Source organism: Cryptomeria japonica, chromosome 10 (assembly GCF_030272615.1).
Source record: "Cryptomeria japonica chromosome 10, Sugi_1.0, whole genome shotgun sequence".
Classification (NCBI taxonomy): Eukaryota; Viridiplantae; Streptophyta; class Pinopsida; order Cupressales; family Cupressaceae; genus Cryptomeria; species Cryptomeria japonica.
In genome coordinates this window covers 133,393,962-133,411,769 of record NC_081414.1, presented here as the reverse complement: position 1 = coordinate 133,411,769, position 17,808 = coordinate 133,393,962, and the positions used below count along the sequence as shown (strand labels likewise).

The 17,808-nt window shown below is 32.9% G+C and overlaps 1 protein-coding gene across 1 annotated transcript; it reads right to left on the bottom strand.

Moving 5' to 3' along the window:
* Nucleotides 1-5,596: 5,596 nt before the first annotated feature.
* Nucleotides 5,597-15,629, bottom strand: LOC131030926 (uncharacterized). The gene is made up of 26 exons (XM_057961890.2): nt 15,408-15,629; nt 14,246-14,319; nt 14,018-14,131; nt 13,754-13,900; nt 13,027-13,637; nt 12,625-12,746; nt 12,428-12,519; nt 11,879-12,023; nt 11,695-11,761; nt 11,314-11,462; nt 11,150-11,220; nt 10,887-11,060; nt 10,717-10,785; nt 10,408-10,488; nt 10,230-10,319; nt 9,893-9,968; nt 8,347-8,443; nt 8,160-8,226; nt 7,885-8,064; nt 7,532-7,654; nt 7,357-7,440; nt 7,068-7,252; nt 6,738-6,876; nt 6,599-6,658; nt 6,028-6,132; nt 5,597-5,920 (listed from the first exon to the last, which is right to left on the bottom strand). Exons 2-26 carry the CDS (start codon nt 14,300-14,302, stop codon nt 5,807-5,809), a joined length of 3,219 nt encoding a protein of 1,072 aa, XP_057817873.2. The 5' UTR covers nt 14,303-14,319; nt 15,408-15,629; the 3' UTR covers nt 5,597-5,806.
* Between the last annotated feature and the right edge of the window lie 2,179 nt (nt 15,630-17,808).

Here is a 17,808-nt window from a genome sequence, read left to right as displayed (position 1 = left end):
GTGTGTATGTATGTAAATAAATATGTGTGTGTGTGTCTATATATATATATATACACACACACACACACACACAAAGATATTTGCATATATAGTACAAAATAAAATGAAGATCAAAAGTCACAAGAAAGAGGAAAGCACAAAAAAGGAGGAGGCAGAACATAAAAGACAAGCCTAAGAGGGACAAACTAAAGGGGTGGGAGAGACCTAGAAGCCTAAGCGGGAAGGCGAGAGACCCATTCCAGGGAGAGGGAAGAAACATACAAAAGAATCTAGAAAGACCAAGGAAAGGAGACCAAGATGGAGAGGGGGAATGGAAAGGAGTGGGGGGGGAATGGGAAGACCAAAGAAACAAGAAAGGGAGGGGCCAAGCTGACAAAGCCATGCATGAATCGGTTCAAGGATGGGGAGGTTGATTTTCGAGAAAGGATAACAAGGGTTGCCAGGCGGGACTCAAACTCCACCCTTCATCATGATTAAGGTTGGATGGGTGGTTGTTTCTTCCCTCTCCCTAGAATGAGTCTCTCGCCTTCTCGCTTAGGCTTCAAGGTCTCTCTCACCCCTTTGTCTTGTCCCCTCTTAGGCTTGTCTTTTTTGTTCCACCTCCTTATTTTTCTACTTTCCTCTTTCTTGTGGCCTTTGTTCTTCATTTTATTTTGTACTATATGTGTAAGTATGTAAACACACACATACATATATACATATACATATACCAAGATTACCGGAATGGGACAGGGTCATCCGAACTCATAGAAGATGACCCATTATCACTAAACTTAAGCACAACATCTCTTAACTCCAAAGATATAGATTCCATGCATACCAAGAATACTGCAACACGAAACTTGAAGAGATATAACTGACATGACTAAAATAGTTGATGCCAGAACATGTAACTGATACTTGGACCAATGTGAACACAACTCAAAATTCTGGAACACATAACTAATAAAGAACTTCCAGAAATCACTTCTATTAGATCAACTATACCTTGATGCATCACATCCAATAGCTATACCAGAACGTGCATCACCTGCTCATATCAAAAACTGCACATACCGACTGCATACAACATCCAAACCAAACTGGGTAACATTGAACTGCATATATTGTCCGGTCCAAACCGAATAATTGGTTTGACATCAATGGAAACAATATTCACACAAGTCTAACATGTGTCCCAACTATGTTGGTCAACACACAAAGCAACTCAAGGCACTTGGAATTTAATATTATTGACAATAGGGGCCAATTGAGTGAACAAGTTATCATGATTAAGAAAGTTTTCAAAGTCCATTAGGTTCTCTTCTAGGGACTACGCCTATTCAAAGGGGACCCTCAGAGCAATCTAATGGTCCACAGGAGGAGGCAACCTAGGAAGGGATTTTTTTTGAGAATTTGGTTGAGCGTTTGAATTTGAATAATTTGTAAAGACAAAATGGAAATGAGGAGAGTAAGGGTCTCCAAAAAACATCAGTTTTCTATCTAATTTAAGGTGTGTTTAGGTTTCTCAAGATTCCTAACTAAATTTTCATAAGTTTTAGATTGGGTCATGAATCTCATGGAAGGATATCACAACACATGGTCCTACAAACTCCAAAGAGTGATAGAAGAGGATTTGAGGAAATATTTTCTTTTTTTGTTAAAAAGATTGTCTATTTTGTAGAGTTTTTTAAACTAAAGGTGAGTTCATGTCAGCCTCACCAAATTGTAGGGTGGGAATTATGAATTGCTACAAAGGATAATCAAATCCTTTGAGAGCTCAAATTCCAATCTTCCACTTAGATAAATCAAAAGGTAGTTGTGACCTTTAAGTTTATTTATTATTATTATTAGGATTCAAAGTATAATATTTTTGGCACGCGTACAAAATTTATCTAAATTCTCAGGACTTTAGAAATCAAAAGTAAAAACCACAAAGGCTTCCTAAACAATCTAACTAGCTCTCTGTCTAGGATGTTTACATGGTGAATGAACAACAACACACCATGCTATCATATCATATATATAGAAAATAGAGATTGCCAAAAGAAACACAAAATAATTTGTACAACATCCCAAATTTGAGAAACAATAAGGTATAACTAAACAGTAAATGAAAATGATCATAAGGAGAGATTCATAAAATTAAGTTATAAAAAAGATAAAGAAAGGTAAGAGACCATAAATCAATGCAAATATTGTCCCACCAAATAGCTCCTTCTCCAACACCTACACACAAAGTTACAATAAAGAGATGGGTTGGGGTGGCTGTATAGGGGCTTGCTATAGTCAAACCCTTGCTTTGGTGATTCCACCTCCACAGACAACCAAGACAAAGATGTTAATAATAGACATAAAATATAAAATGATTAATACACTATCAAGACAACAAGATAATGTGTTGAATAAACCTCAAAGATATACCATTCCCCAAGCAAATGAAGCTAAGCACTCTACATATACAATGAGGAATCAACAATGATCTCCAAGCTTATAATGATGTTCTTCATCTAATGTTAGTGTAGGTTGGAAAATTTGTTACACTACCAAGACATGGCAAGTGTTACATCCCAACAACTAGCATAATTGCAAGTTTCACAAAACACATATATTTTTTAGTTAATGGAATGGACTATTATATGATGGGTTGCATCACAAGGTAAATGAAATTATAATTTTGGGAATAATAATATATTATGGAGTGTACACATTCATATGGTGATTTAATATATATAGTGTTATCAACTGTAGAGTGTATGATCAATATTATTCATGTTAAAAGAAAGCTTGTAATTATCATGGTAAGTCTTTAGAAATTCCGCATGTAGTTTTTATGTGTCTTTGTTGACGCATGCTGTGTTATGTTTAAGAAAGATGTCATAATATAAAATGTTTATAGTATTCAAATGATATCTTTGAATCATATTATTCTAATACATCACTTGGAACCATATTGAAGATTTATATAATTGTTGAGCTACGAAGATATTCTGAATTTTTCTTTCTTGTGATATGATATGAGTACATCTATTTTATATTGATGATGTTGTTATTCATATTACTATGTACAAATGTCTATTAGTAATTGTTGGCATGAAATAATAGTTATAAGAATCCATGTGCATGTTTATAAGACGAGAATAACTACATGTGACTTCAATCGTATTTGGAAGTGGGTATGTTTATATGGAACTTGATCAACCCTCCCTCTTTAGTATGCTTCAATTTGAGGCTTAATTTTGTATTAATTGGTTTTCAACTCCCTGTTCTAAATTATGTCTCCCCACTATCTAAGTCTAAGAAAATAATAATAATTTATTATCATTACGATTATCTATTCTAACATTTGTTTTATTTGAATTTCTGAATAAATTATAATCTTGGACGAACTTTTTAAGTCATTGTCATTATTGTCTATCTCTAATGTTAAAATAGAGGAATGCAAAGCTTGGAATATCACACAATCTATAAAGATATGACTTAAAACAATAAATTCTTTCTTGTTATATCTATAATGAACATCAATATCTACAATAGAATTTTGACCATTATAGTGATATCTTCCTTCATTGAGTTACTTTTCTTATGGAGTTCATGGTCTTGAAATTTCTTACTTTATGAGTATGTATTTATTTATGTATATGTGTTCAACAAAAGTACAATTCAAGAGGGCTTGATATGCATTTTAGTATATCTCTTAGATTAACTAGTCTAAGATGTAAACCCTTAAGATAATTTGTTTTTGAAAAATGTTCTTGTACCTTCTAATTGTTACAATGCTAAATTGAGATTGACACAAGATATGAATTCTTGGTCATCATAGCTAGGGTTGAGAAAGAGACATTAAGATAACGTGTGTAGAATATAATAGATCTCTTAGCCATAGCTTGTCTTGGACACATTATGAGGTGATCACCTAGAACATAACACCTAAGACCTACTAAAAAATAAACTTATCATTGCTTTGTCATGACAAAATCCAAGGAGCGTTCTCTACTAAAAAGAAGTGTCTAGTCATATCATATGAAAATCCATCTTTTACTAGTGCTATGTAGTTAATAGATGCCAATAGCTAGCCAATTTCATAGTTTATAGACTTTTGCTAATAACATGTAGGTGATGGTACCATGGTCTATCCATCTCAAGAGTTCAATATAGGAAATTACTATATTAGAAGAAATGTGTGGGATTATAGTGTCATGTTTTTCTTAAGATATGGTTCTTTAGGTTCCCATTATTAAACTAGTCTAGGAGATTACTACCACAAGCTATAGTCTTTGGAGAGGAAAAACCATAAATCATCTTGATTATGTTTATCCAATTATAATATGACTCAAATTGTTAGTGGGTTGTGGAATCTTATTAAATTTTGTATATGTCGTGATGTTACTTCTATACCTTTTTTGGTGATGACATTTAGTACAAAATGCTTTTCTCATTGTCACAATCGACTATGCATTGAGATAAGGACAAACCAATAATGTAGCATGGGATGCCCTTGTTTTCCATTTTCATGTTCTAATCTTATTATAAGAGCTTAAGTGTTATGAAATGGGTTATGAGATGACACTTACAATAAAGATGAATCTACATTTTGGACAATAGATCACTATGTGTGAATGTGGTGTATTCGTGAGCTAGTCACTATGTGTATTTGTGACCTATGATTGAGTTTATCGTTGTGTATAATGTAATGTACATATGCAATGGGCATTATTGGGACTTATACTCCTACTTGTTATTACATGGTACTATTATTATATATGGATTGATTTGGAAACATAAGCTTAATTAATGGTTGTGATTTAAAAGGGAGGGCAGTGATCTTATTCTAGTTGTGTTGATTAAGTCTTTCTATTTTAGCCTATGAACTACAAAGCATCTAATTTTCATAAAAGGTATGCATAGATAAGGTCACACAAATAAACCCTCAAGAAATCGATCTCTATCTAAAAGTTGGTATTGATATGTGAAGTTACCCTATATAGTGCAAGATTGTATGATTGTATCATAAAGTTCTTTCCATTGTGCAATTATTTACAATATAATAATTATTTGATCATAATGTAATCTTCACACAAATATTTACAGTCAATTATAAAGTGGATCATGGTAAAAGAAAAAAGTTCAACTACATCTCAAATGTATTTGATTATAATGCACCACTTCAAAGTGTAATTATATTTCTCAATAAATCTCAAAAGGATTTAAGTCTAATACAAAGCAAACCCAGTCAATTTTAAAGTGGATCATGGTAAAAAAAAAATTCAACTATATCTCAAATGTATTTGATTATAATGCACCACTTCAAAGTGTAATTATATTTCTCAACAAATCTCAAAATAATTTAAGTCTAATACAAGCAAACCCACACATACAAATTATATTTTTTCTTCATTATAACAAACTACCAAAACATTTTAATAAAATTCTTATATCAAACTACAAAAAGTTATACCTATCAAGCAATCAATAATCATTTCTGATATTTTTTCTGATATTTTATTTTAAAAATAATCATTTCCACAGTTGAATGATGAAATTATGTACAAAGCTATGCATATTAGTATATAAAGATTGGAGTTTGAATCCAATTTATATACTCTAAAATAAGTAATATATAATACATTTTATATTAACAGTGATACATTTTACAATGAGAGGAGGCTCTGCCAATGATGTAACAAACATGGGAAAAATTGTGTGATCTGAGTTTAAAATCTCACGATTGTTACAAGTGATAATGCCACAACAAAATAAATGTGCTTCATATCCTCCCCCAAGATTTGGGGGTCTACAAACACAGTAGATTGCAGGTTATACATCTCTAGATAAAATAATTCAGTACATTCTTTTGTCTTGAGCCTCCTTCACCATAAAGCTCATCCCATTGATGTAGCTCAGTCATACTTCTCGAGTCTGAAGAAACACTAGCACATACCTGCAAAAAACTGAGCCTATAAGGATCCTGTTTTTATGATGGGGGCATGGCTTCAATAATTAAACTTGTTTGTTCACCAAAAATCTCTCTACTCTTTGAAATCTTACCTGTTTATGGGCATATCGTATGTCATCCATATTTAAAGGACGAACATCAGCACTTCCACTCAAAGATGGCAGCTCCTTCCCCTCTGCTATTGCTAGTGCTTTTTCCTGATAAAGTTTTCAATGGTGACAATATAATAAAATATGTGAAAAACAAAATAATGACATGAGAACCTAGTAGTAAACTAACAGGAAAAAATTGCATTCCATTATATAATCAAACACACTAATTTGAATGCAACAATTCATCAAATGCCTAATGCGCTCTCCTCTAGACCAGATCAAATCAAAGGGGAATGTTGAACACAATGAACAGTAACACTTTAGATATTCTAGCTGCTAAATTTTTAGATCTTATTTTTCTCAAACATTCTATTTCTATATTGGCAGAATGATGATGGCATGTTGATCGAAACCACCATCCTTGTTTGTAATTTGTAACAATATAGATGTAATCCAACTTGAATCCAAAGGACAACATTTATGACCTCTAAAGTATAATATGCAAAACAACCATCAAGCATAGCCTCTGTCCCTTTATAATAATTTAATCCATCCAACAAAAGAGAAATACCTTCTTTTCTTTTTCCAAAACTTCCCGGATTGGGCAGAATGCAGCTGTAATACATAAGTTCTACAACACAACCCATTGGTATTAGAAGACCAGTAAATTTTGAGCACATGCTTAAAAACATAAGCTAAAACGAACCCACCTTAAGGTCAGATCCAGAATATCCCTCAGTCATATTAGCAATTGTATCGAAATCAAACTCGGGGGTCAATTCTTCTTTGGCAAGCATAACCTTCAAGATTTTAGCTCTGTTTGATGCATCTGGCAAGTTTACAAATAACCTGTCCAGTAATATAAAATTTGAAATTACTATTAATGTCCACAAATATTCAAAAAGGATAATAGGATTGAAAATATATATTAAAATTAAAAATGAAAATGACATTAGTTATGAAAAAATATGTAGCATGAGTATTTCTACCAAAAGAATATGTTATACTACAAAGAATATTAGAGAAAATCAAATGCTCACCTCCTTGGCATTCTTCGAATGACAGCGTCATCAAGATCAAAAGGCCTATTAGTGGCGGCAAGAACTAATACTCTCTCTTTTTCTTTAGTGAGCAATCCATCCCAGTTTGTCATAAACTCATTCTTCATACTACGCGAAGCCTCATGCTCTCCAGAACTGTCCCTTCTTCCCAACAGACTATCAACCTGTCAGGGGATCCGTAGTAAGAACTTCTAATACAAACTGAAAATTTTGAATGGAAGAGTAGACAAAAAATAGTTTCAGCTACCATTGAAGGGAAAAAGCTTACCTCGTCAATAAAGATCACACATGGGGAAATTTTACTTGCTAAGGAGAAAATAGCTCTAATTGACTTCTCATTTTCCCCAAACATCTGAAACAATAAAGTAATGATCTAGATCAACCCGGTTCAAAGCAACCACAGTTAAAAGAAATCAAATGTTATTGATCGTATTAAACTATACCATTGATGTAATGCTTGACATCGAAATATTTAGAAAATTTGCACCAGCTTCTGTTGCAACGGCTTTAGCAAGCATTGTTTTTCCGGTTCCTGGAGGACCAAAGAGCAGGACACCTTTACAGGGCTGCAACGAAACATGACATCAGTTTATGCATCGAGCTAAAAGTTAGAACATTAGTTAAGAATGCCTATTTAGCAAAATTAGTTGTAATCTCGAACACTTGATAAAATTGACATATTTTAAAAATGTAAGGATTCTTTCATTGAATTTACTAAATCAATTTAGTTTTTAAAATTATGTGTAATGTGGATCATCATATTTTTTAACTTGATAGAAGGAGAATTGAAGCCAACCTTTGTTAGTTGTCCTTTACAAAAAAGCTCCGGCCTTTGTAATGGAAGCATGACTAGCTCTTTAAGTGTATCCTTCACATTTTCCAAAGCTCCAACATCCTCAAAGGTCACCCCAATTTCATTTGGTGGAATTACATTGTCAAGAAGCTTCTTTTCATGACGGTTCTCTGTAGCAACATTCTGAAAAAGTACATTGCATTTTATACTACAATATTGTAAGGTATATCACTATTTTATAATCGAAGCATATCATTGCACTCAATTTTAAACTTCACCTTATGTGTTTTCTTTGAGCTCTCATTTCTTTTATTTTCTCGCAGTATGCTCAACCCATGTCGAACACTGAAATAACAAGATGAAATCAAAGAACTTTGGTCATAATTCTTTACATTGTAATTGTATCATCAAAAAAAATTACCTTCCTCTATTCAATATTAATGAGAACAAACACAATATGTTTACCTTTCACTAGAGATAATTAGTTTTCCATCCTTAATAAAGGGCTCAGATTCATTCATAAGATGGTCGCCCAAAGCCCATCCAACAATATTCTCTGCACCTGAAAACAAAAATAGACATCGGATGTCTAATTAATATTATAATTCATATGATTATGAATCTGTGAGTCATATTTGAATGTTGCAAAGTTTAAGAAAGATAAATCCTTTGCTCAGGTGTTTGAATGCGATTTTTTTGTACGATTTTTTTGTATAAGTGTTTGTATACTTTCCATGTTCAATAGTTGGGATGGGTTCATCACTAAAAATTTTAGTTGTTATTTTGGAGTTTTAAATTTTTTTACTTTTGCATGATTCATGCAATATGTAAAACCACTTTCAATGTGTCTGTTTACTTTTGTGCCGGATTTTTATGCAAAAGAGGTTTCCAGGTTAATCACGTTGCTTTTCCTCTACATGATTCATGAGGTGAAGTTAGGTCAAGGGTGACAATAACTATAGTATTCATTTAAGGAGTTTTGAGCTTCATAAGTTAAATAGCATATCCACAAGGAAACAATGGGATAATCTTTTGCTTAGTTGAGTAACAGTGTAGGGAATCTTTTTATCAAAAAAAATTGACCCATTACAGAGGTGAATGCTAAAGATGAGTTGAACATGGTAATCCTTCTAATGCTTAGCTAGAAAGGATCATTTTTAGAGAAAGAATTTGACAGGTGAATTAAAACTTTGCTTCCCTGGAAGTCCTTGACATGTTTCTGCTCCTACTGACCTTAGTGACTGTGGATTCGATTGTGTATGTTTATTTTCATCCAGAAGCAACATAAAGAATGGATTGTGAAAATCTGATATCACTAAAATAGTTGCTTTGTTATTAAGCATCAAAATTCTCTTCATCAATATTGATTTTTATCAACAAACCTGGATTCATCATGGCTTTTTGATCTTTATTCTGTTGAGCTGCCAAATTCCAATGACATTAGTGTTAATGGATATTGGAGCTATAGGGTTTGCATATGGAGGAAGAGTCCCCTATTAGCAGTGTGTATAATGAACTTAATTTAGCTCTTCTAATTTTGATGTTGTATTTATTCTCTGATATGTTTTCAAATATGATTTAAGTCCTATTGGATGTTATCATGTTCAGTTCTGTTGGTATAATTTGGTTTTTACATAAGCCTCTGTTTCTTAGTTTTCTTTCAGTATTTGATACATGTGATAAAATTTATGGGCTTCAGACCTGCAGTCTGAATTGCATATGCAAACAGTACAAGCGCTTCTAATTGTAAACGAGAGATTAGCAAGCATTACATCAAAAACGTGCTTATGGAATTTGTATCATGGTAAGATTTTCAAGATGTCAAACGCATCATCTATTCGCTATATAACTTTGACCATCACAGCTATATAACCATTAAGGAATAAAATTTATGAGAACATGTAACTATGATCATAGATACCATCTTAAATGCAAAATGAATTGTGATCAATGTATGACATACGTATCAAAATAAGCAGAAAACCGTCAGAAACAAATATCTCGAACTCACATTTGTTTGTAAGTTTTTGGTCCTTTATGCAAATTGTGTCAATCCCATCACAATCCAGGTTATTAAGAGAAAGCACCTACAAAAGCCAAAAAATAACATTAAAGAAAAAGTACAGCAGTTTCTTTCTATTCATAATACATTTGAATTTATAAACAAACATTCCATTACATTGTTAAGATTGAATATCTCAACCTCAAATACTTTGTACATTGAAACAGGAAAGAGAAACGTAACTATTTGAAAAAGTTAAAAAATTATCTTTGCATATTTTTTATAGAGATATTTTTGAAATAAATCAAACAATAAAGTCAACCATGGGGTCTAAAGAGAAGCTCACAGTTTTAATATGTTGTAGATTCGTCTTCACTTTAAGCATTTCAACATCCCGTTCTAACTGAAGTTTCCAATTAACAAGAAGGGCTTCATCCTGCATTTATTAATGAAAATTATTAACTATACATTTTAAAATATTTAAATAATATAAGTGTCTAATATGTTTTAACACTTTTCAGTACCTGAGGCATCTCCACCATCACTTTGTTTGGAAAAAGATCAAAAAGCTGCTTCTCTGTGTTCTCTTTAAAGTTTCTCCCATACTGTAGCATTCAAAAATAAAATTACACCCTCCATTATTAAATCAATTGAAGGCACCTGTTTAATCAATCATGTACTGAAGAAATTGGCAGCGACAAGAGAGTTAAAAACAAAAAGAAACAACCTAATCCTTTCAAAGCGATTTCATGGAGAATAAAAAATTAAGAAACCATGGAGTATATTTGAAGGCTGAAAACAAATGTATGCCTGATAGATCCAAAAATACTTACTGGTAATTCAAAACCGTGGTCTTCAAATTCATTAATTTTAATGAAGGGTAGTAGATCCCCGAAAGCTGCCTGTTGCATAAAAACCACTAGAACTCAATGTACATCAAAATAAAAAGAAAAATCAAGCAACCATGTCTAAACAAGTTAAGTATATGTAAGAACTATATTACCTTTTCCTTTCTTTTGTCAACCTTTATGTATGATCCAATAACAATAATACTTTCGGGCAAATTTTTAAGTTTTCTTTGTAAGGCAGTGTAGATGCATGGGTTGTCTACGAATGATGTCTCAACATCTTTCATGAAAAGTATAAGAGGACTATTCTTACTCTCACTAGTCACAACCTGGAAAAGAGTTATAGATCAATTAGGAAAATTTAAATAGGATAATTCCAGAATTGAATTTCAGTGAATATAATAGAAGTTTAGACTACCTCGAAAAGTGCATCTAGGAGTAGCTTGTCCATGTTTTCTTCAATAGTGTGATCTAAGAGAAGGTCGCTTGCTGCCAAAAGGACAAAAACCACATTCAATGAGCACACATTTAAAATACGTCCTTATTTGGAACTTAATATCACATTTGATGCCAAAGTATTACCGCTACAAAAAAACCCATGATCTTGTTCGCAGAGACCCCCGAGGTCAACACCCCCTTGAATTGGCTTATCAAAACGTACTCCAAGTTTAGATGAACCATTCTCGTCCAAAGACAAAAGTACTTCCCCTTGATCACCATGAGATGGACCCCTGAAAACATTGAGAAACAAGACGTAAGCTAAGTACAGAGGGATTACTACCAAAAATGCTAATCTCTTCGATAAGACAGATCAGAGTTGAACATAATGAGTATAGCAATAGCTTTAACTTAGCCAATAGAAAGTATTCATAATGAGCAGCCAAATAATGCTATCATGATGTAACTGCACTTGATGGATTAGAATATTGACAATTGGAGTGTAGAAATATTCGTAAAACATACCTCAAAGGAACTTCAGATGGCAGATTATCTGACTTTTGGGATTTAATAATGAATTTCACTCGATCACCTGAAAAAAATGTAGTCAAGAAAAACCCAAAAATGTCCTTTGGTATAAAAAGACATGCTTATAAAATGATTTAATTGTAATAACTGAATTGAACTTTTAATCAAGCCTAGAAACTACCTCTCTTGATGGAATATTCGTTTGATGTGTGCAAGTTTGATGCAGTGCCTTGGAGAGGCCATGCTTTGACTTGAAAGTCACCCAATTTTGACCGTAAAGTAGGACATATGGCTCCTCTTTGTTCTCCATCCTTCATTGATGAGGCCTGTCATGTTAATACAGAGAACATCACTACAAAGAGCAAACATATCCAAGAGTGGAAATACAAAAAATGAATATTGCATTTAAGGATCCAACTGCAGAGTTAAGAAGAATCATGTTCCCCTCATGTTAATACAGAGAACATCACTACAAAGTGCAAACATATCCAAGAGTGGAAATACAAAAAATGAATATTGCATTTAAGGATCCAACTGCAGAGTTAAGAAGAATCATGTTCCCCTCGAAAAAGAGAATAGCACATCTGGATGAATTTTGGCCCATCATAAAATGGATCGGCCCAATGAAGCCTTTATGCTCATATATCAATTTGAAATAAAGCTTCCACATCAAAAGGAATATTCCAATGAGATCATAAAATGTTGCAGAGTTTGATATACTATTACTTACCGTGAGTATTGAACTGCTATCAAATATAAGCAATTTTGCATCAAAGTGATTTGCCAATACCTTCACCAACGTTTCTTGATATATCTCAGACCCTATGTTAGTGACAAAACATAGATTGAATCAGATTAAAAACATTGTTAATCACAATCATATTCCACGTAACCATTCAGGCTTGTACAGAAGAAGGGGTAACAAACCTTCCGGACCAGACATCAATATTTTGGGGCTCACGTTAGGAAGCTTCCTTGTAAATTGTGCAAATTCATTCCGTTTCAAATGTGTGAACGTTGATGCAATCAGAAGACTTTTTGTCTTCTTACTGTAAACAAAAGAAGAAATCTTACTCAATCTTCCAATGAAACTGGCAAAGAAAGACTAAAATAACAGAGAACTAGTCTCAATCTACATGTCATTTTACATTTATATGAACTAGAAGACGAAGAACTAGTCTCAATACTTTATAAAGCATTTCAATAAACTTTCATAACAACATAAGTCGAACATAAAAATCTAAAGTACTGATCATAAAGCTAACAATAGAAAGCACGGCTGTCAAAATGGAAGGTAAAATAGGTCTTACAAAAGTTTCAATTTCATACCTCAGGTAATAAGGAAAATCATCAAATGATACATGAGTCTCTCTTCCATCAACTATTCCTTTTCTTAATTGTTCCTTCAAAATTTGGCATTTAGCATGTGCTTCAGATGGGTCAATACCTCTTACAGATTCCTTTCTCTCTTCACAAACTTGTATAGGTGATTTACCATCTATTTCATTGTGAATGTAACCCTTCTCATGATGTTTTCTTGAACGTTTCAACATAGTAAGCATGGGCGAAACCCCAGTCTCAAGTTCAATCACTTCAGTATCTGAGGCAGACTCATCTGACATATTACAAGCAGTCTGTGACTCGTATGCATTGCTTCCTTGGTCACATTCTTCACTGTCATTGCAACAAGGATGACGAATTTTGTGATTGGGGAATACTTGTCCAAAGGGAAAGGGTAAGGGAAAGGGTAAGGGTGACAAAGAACCCGCAAGAGGTCCTTGCATGGGGCCAAACATAGCTGCTAAAGCTTCAGATATTTCTGCTGCCGCACCTGCAATGTTTTGTTCTGCCTCACCTGTTACCACCTGATCTACCGTCTTTCCTACTGAAGTAGGCAATACAGGGGCTGATATATCTTCATTTCCGAGGAGCTGAAAAATCTGCATTGAAAAACCATTAAGGAAAATATTTGTTGACTGGAAATATACGAGAACATGATGCTTGAACTAGAGAAAATTTTATGGCCAACTGCCAATAAACAGATCCTAGAGGATACATAAGTGTGCTGACTCAGAGAAGAGCTGAAAACAAGTTCATCTCCTCCTCCAATGCTGACGACATCCTTGTTTTTAAGACACTTTCCATTGAGCACGACAAATCCAGAGCTCCCTAAAACAAGCACTTCAGCACCATTCTGCTGCACCTAATAATAAACAGACAGTTCAGCTTTAAGACAGGTATTTAACAATCAGATTCATAACCCACAAGAAGCAGCAGGAAATTTCCCTCCTAGGAAACCTAAATGAGAAAAAACTACCACCTTATGCTTCAACATGCACAAAACTCCACTAATTGAGGAATCATCAATGCACAAATTGCAACTTTTGCTTCGTCCAATCATGAAACTTTGGTCGCACAGGTCCACATCCGGATTCTGAAATCATTCATCAACATTTAAAAATCTTAGTAACACATTAAATACAAAACAAATATATAGATGGAAAGAGGTAAAGAAAACTCCTTTTAAAGAAAATACTTAACAATTTACCTGAGAATCCTGTGATAAGAGCTTAGCCCAAGGACCCTTCACTGTTACCTCTTTCATCTTCTCTGAATCTAAGGCTATTTCAATTTAACAGCAATAACAACAATATTAATATAAATGACAACAAACTTATAGCAGAAATGGTTATGTTGCGTACTAAAAACTACACAGTTTAAAATAATTTCACATGCCAAAAATCCAATGAGTTAGAATGAAAATTAATAACAACTACAAGAAGTGAAAATAAAATAATAGTTTGTAGTTCAATTCTAAATGAATCAACAAACAGGCCAGCATGACGATGATCCAAGACTACAGGTCTTCTAGGTTTTGTACACATTGTCTTTGAATTGATGATTACCATATTGAAGTTTCCATTGTTTTTGCACAGCGAATGGTCATTTTGGTTATGATGGGAAAATTTACAAGGCCATTTAATTAGGATGGGAAAATTCTCTCAACTTTGCTATTGAAACAAGTTCAATATTAAAAAAAATATATCTACTACCTTGGGTTCAAATCCTTGCCGGTCTATTTTGACAATATTTTAAACATTGTAATTCAAAGAGAGAAAAATTAATTGATTTGGTTGTATGAAGTTTACGAATTTAAAATGCTAATTTTAGACAATATTAAATTTATAATATTGAATTCAAATTCACAACTTGTAACAACACAAGTGATAATACAACTGCAAATTACACTACCTACAACTACCCACCTCTTAAAGCAAGCGACTCCATTGTTAAAACAGAAGAACTTGGATGTTCAAGCCTTATTGTGTTACATAATACACACAATTATAATGTTAAATCAGTAAGTAATGATATATGTCAAATAAACTGTTGCAATTTAATGGTTTCGGCCTAATCTAAACACTAAACACCGATGGTAAAAGCAATCATCTTTATCAACATACAAGCCAGATGATAAGAAGAAATTAGGGCAAAAATCTAGGGCTACTCTGCATACTTGAAAAGCTAAAGGTAAAGTTAAAAAGCAACCTGCAAAATATACTACTGAATAAATCAATCATTCGCTTAGTGGACAACAGAGAATGCTCCAAAACATCGATTTTTTTTAACAGTTTTCTGCACAATTCTTCTGTGGTAGCTCTCTATACGAATTCTTTAAAATTAGCTGATGAAGAAAATTTGGCACTTACTTGAATTCGAAGCTAACTGCGCCTCAATTGAAAACGAATTAGCGACTACCTTTTTGTTGATACTCTTGGTAATGGCGACTGTTAAATTGACAGAATAACTGCAGTCGCAGATGGAAATTTAATTCAAAGCAATAAATGTACGTCCAAGTTCTTCAGCATGAATGCATATATATAAATTCTTTTTTTGGTTTCTTGAAAAATCGCTACAAAAGGACATGTCGTTTGGCTGGTTTTCTGGTTTTATTTGTAATTAAGTTTAATTTCTCTCCTTGTATAAAAGCCGACACTACTCTCTCTATTAATTTAAGAATTCTTACAATAATATTAATGACTTAGTTGGGTTGATGAAAAAAAACACTTGTTTTTTATTATTCTATTTTTGTTGAATTTCAGATATTAATGAAATTTCTAAGATAATTTTAATTTTGAAATTTTTATGCAAATAGTTAATGTTAGAGAGGATGAATTATAAAAGAAGGAAATTAATTATATGAAAATTTTACCACTTTAAGGTTATTTTAGATAGGTGTAAATTTTAATGATTAATTTATAAATCAAATTAATTAAGTTGATGCGGACAAATTGAGTTCAATTTAAGAAGAAATATTGAAATGATTAAGATAGACTAGGAATGACTTGTATCTCGCATAATAATGACTTTTAGTGTTAAGATGTGATAGAGATATAGAAACTAAAATTCGGTGATGAATTGTGATTAGAGGTATGTGATAGTTACAGATTGTGAGATATTGGATGTTATGATGAGATTGTGCATATGATATGGACTAACTAGAACAATTGTGTCTTAGGTGGCACAATTTTGTATAATTTGAAATTTCAATCACAAAAATTGGTCATTAATTGATTTAGGGTGAATCTCACTTGTGGGACATCAAATTTTTGAACTCGAATGAAGGTGTAATGCCCCGCCAAGAAACCTTAGAGGAATTGACCAACATTGCAATAAGGGTGAAATGATTTTTTTTAAAAGAACATTTAATGAACATCAATAACATTAATAGGATAAGATTTCTCTATAATGCACAAGTGAAAGACTTCTACAACATTTCCCCTAAGGTTTCTCAATGTGGTTACTTAATCTAACCATACATCACTTAAGGAAATTAATCTAACTAAAGATAAAATTAATACATACATGTACTTAAGCAAGATAATCAACTAAAGTAATCCATTTAAGAAAATTATTGAATCATACATTTACATTTCATAATATAAATATTTCTAAAGCTACATTCATCATGAACACATTTTTTTGCATAGAATCAATGTTTCCATTAACTAATATAAAATCCTACCATCTAAGTCTTATTTCATATACATCATAATTACATCATTGTCATGAAGGCATGTATATACATAGTTTACATCTGATACACATAAGTACAATTGACGAATACATAAAGTCACTGAAGAAGTTGAGAAATACAACTTAAGAGATCCTAAGAACACCTGCAAGCAAAATATCCATCACAAGAGAAGAATGGAGGCAAAAAATAAATAAATGGCTCTGAAGAAAAAGATTATCATTCAGAGAGGGAATCAATGAAAAAGTACAATACAATCCTTATAAAAGGATATTAGCAACCCTAAAGGCGTGCAACTCTAAAGGGATAATGTGTATTTAACAATTAGAATAATTATTAAATACCTACAATATTATTAAATGCCTAAGTTTAGCTTAAGCATAGAGGATAATAGACTAATAATTAAATAAATAATTATTAGCTAATGCATGATAACTCTAACACCCCCCCTTAAGATGAACTTAGGGAGTAGCTAAAAAACTAAATGCATGAAGGAAAAAATGCAACTACATGATGAAGGTAAATTTGGGTCTTGGCAACAAAGCCTGATGAGGTACCCAAGTACAAAAGATCTCTCACAACTAGAGAAAAGGAGAAAACCTCATGGGAAAAAATCCTCTCCTAAAGAGAGAAATACAAGTGAAGGACTGAAGAAGCCTCCAAACAAGAGAATGTTCTAGAAAATAGGAACAAAGGATGAACATGAAGAACACCACTGAAGCATGAAGCTGAAAACACTGTCGAAGAATAACTATCGATCTATAGAACCTCCACTGAAATAGAAGATGATCAAGTAGAGAAGACTGTAATCTGCATGAGTGCCCTCAAATAACACTACTCGAATCAGATTGCAAACAAAGGCAAACAACTGAACTCGAAGATACAGATGGCAAAAAACACCAAAGTCTGAAGAGCTGATCAATTGAAGATGGAAGGTTGCTTCCAAAAATAGGAATGAAAGAATGTCCATATGGGAAATAATCCATCTCACCAAAATGCATATGTAACCAGCCACTGCATTCGCCTAGTACATAGGAACAAATACTGAATACATAGCTCACTCCAACGAACCAAGG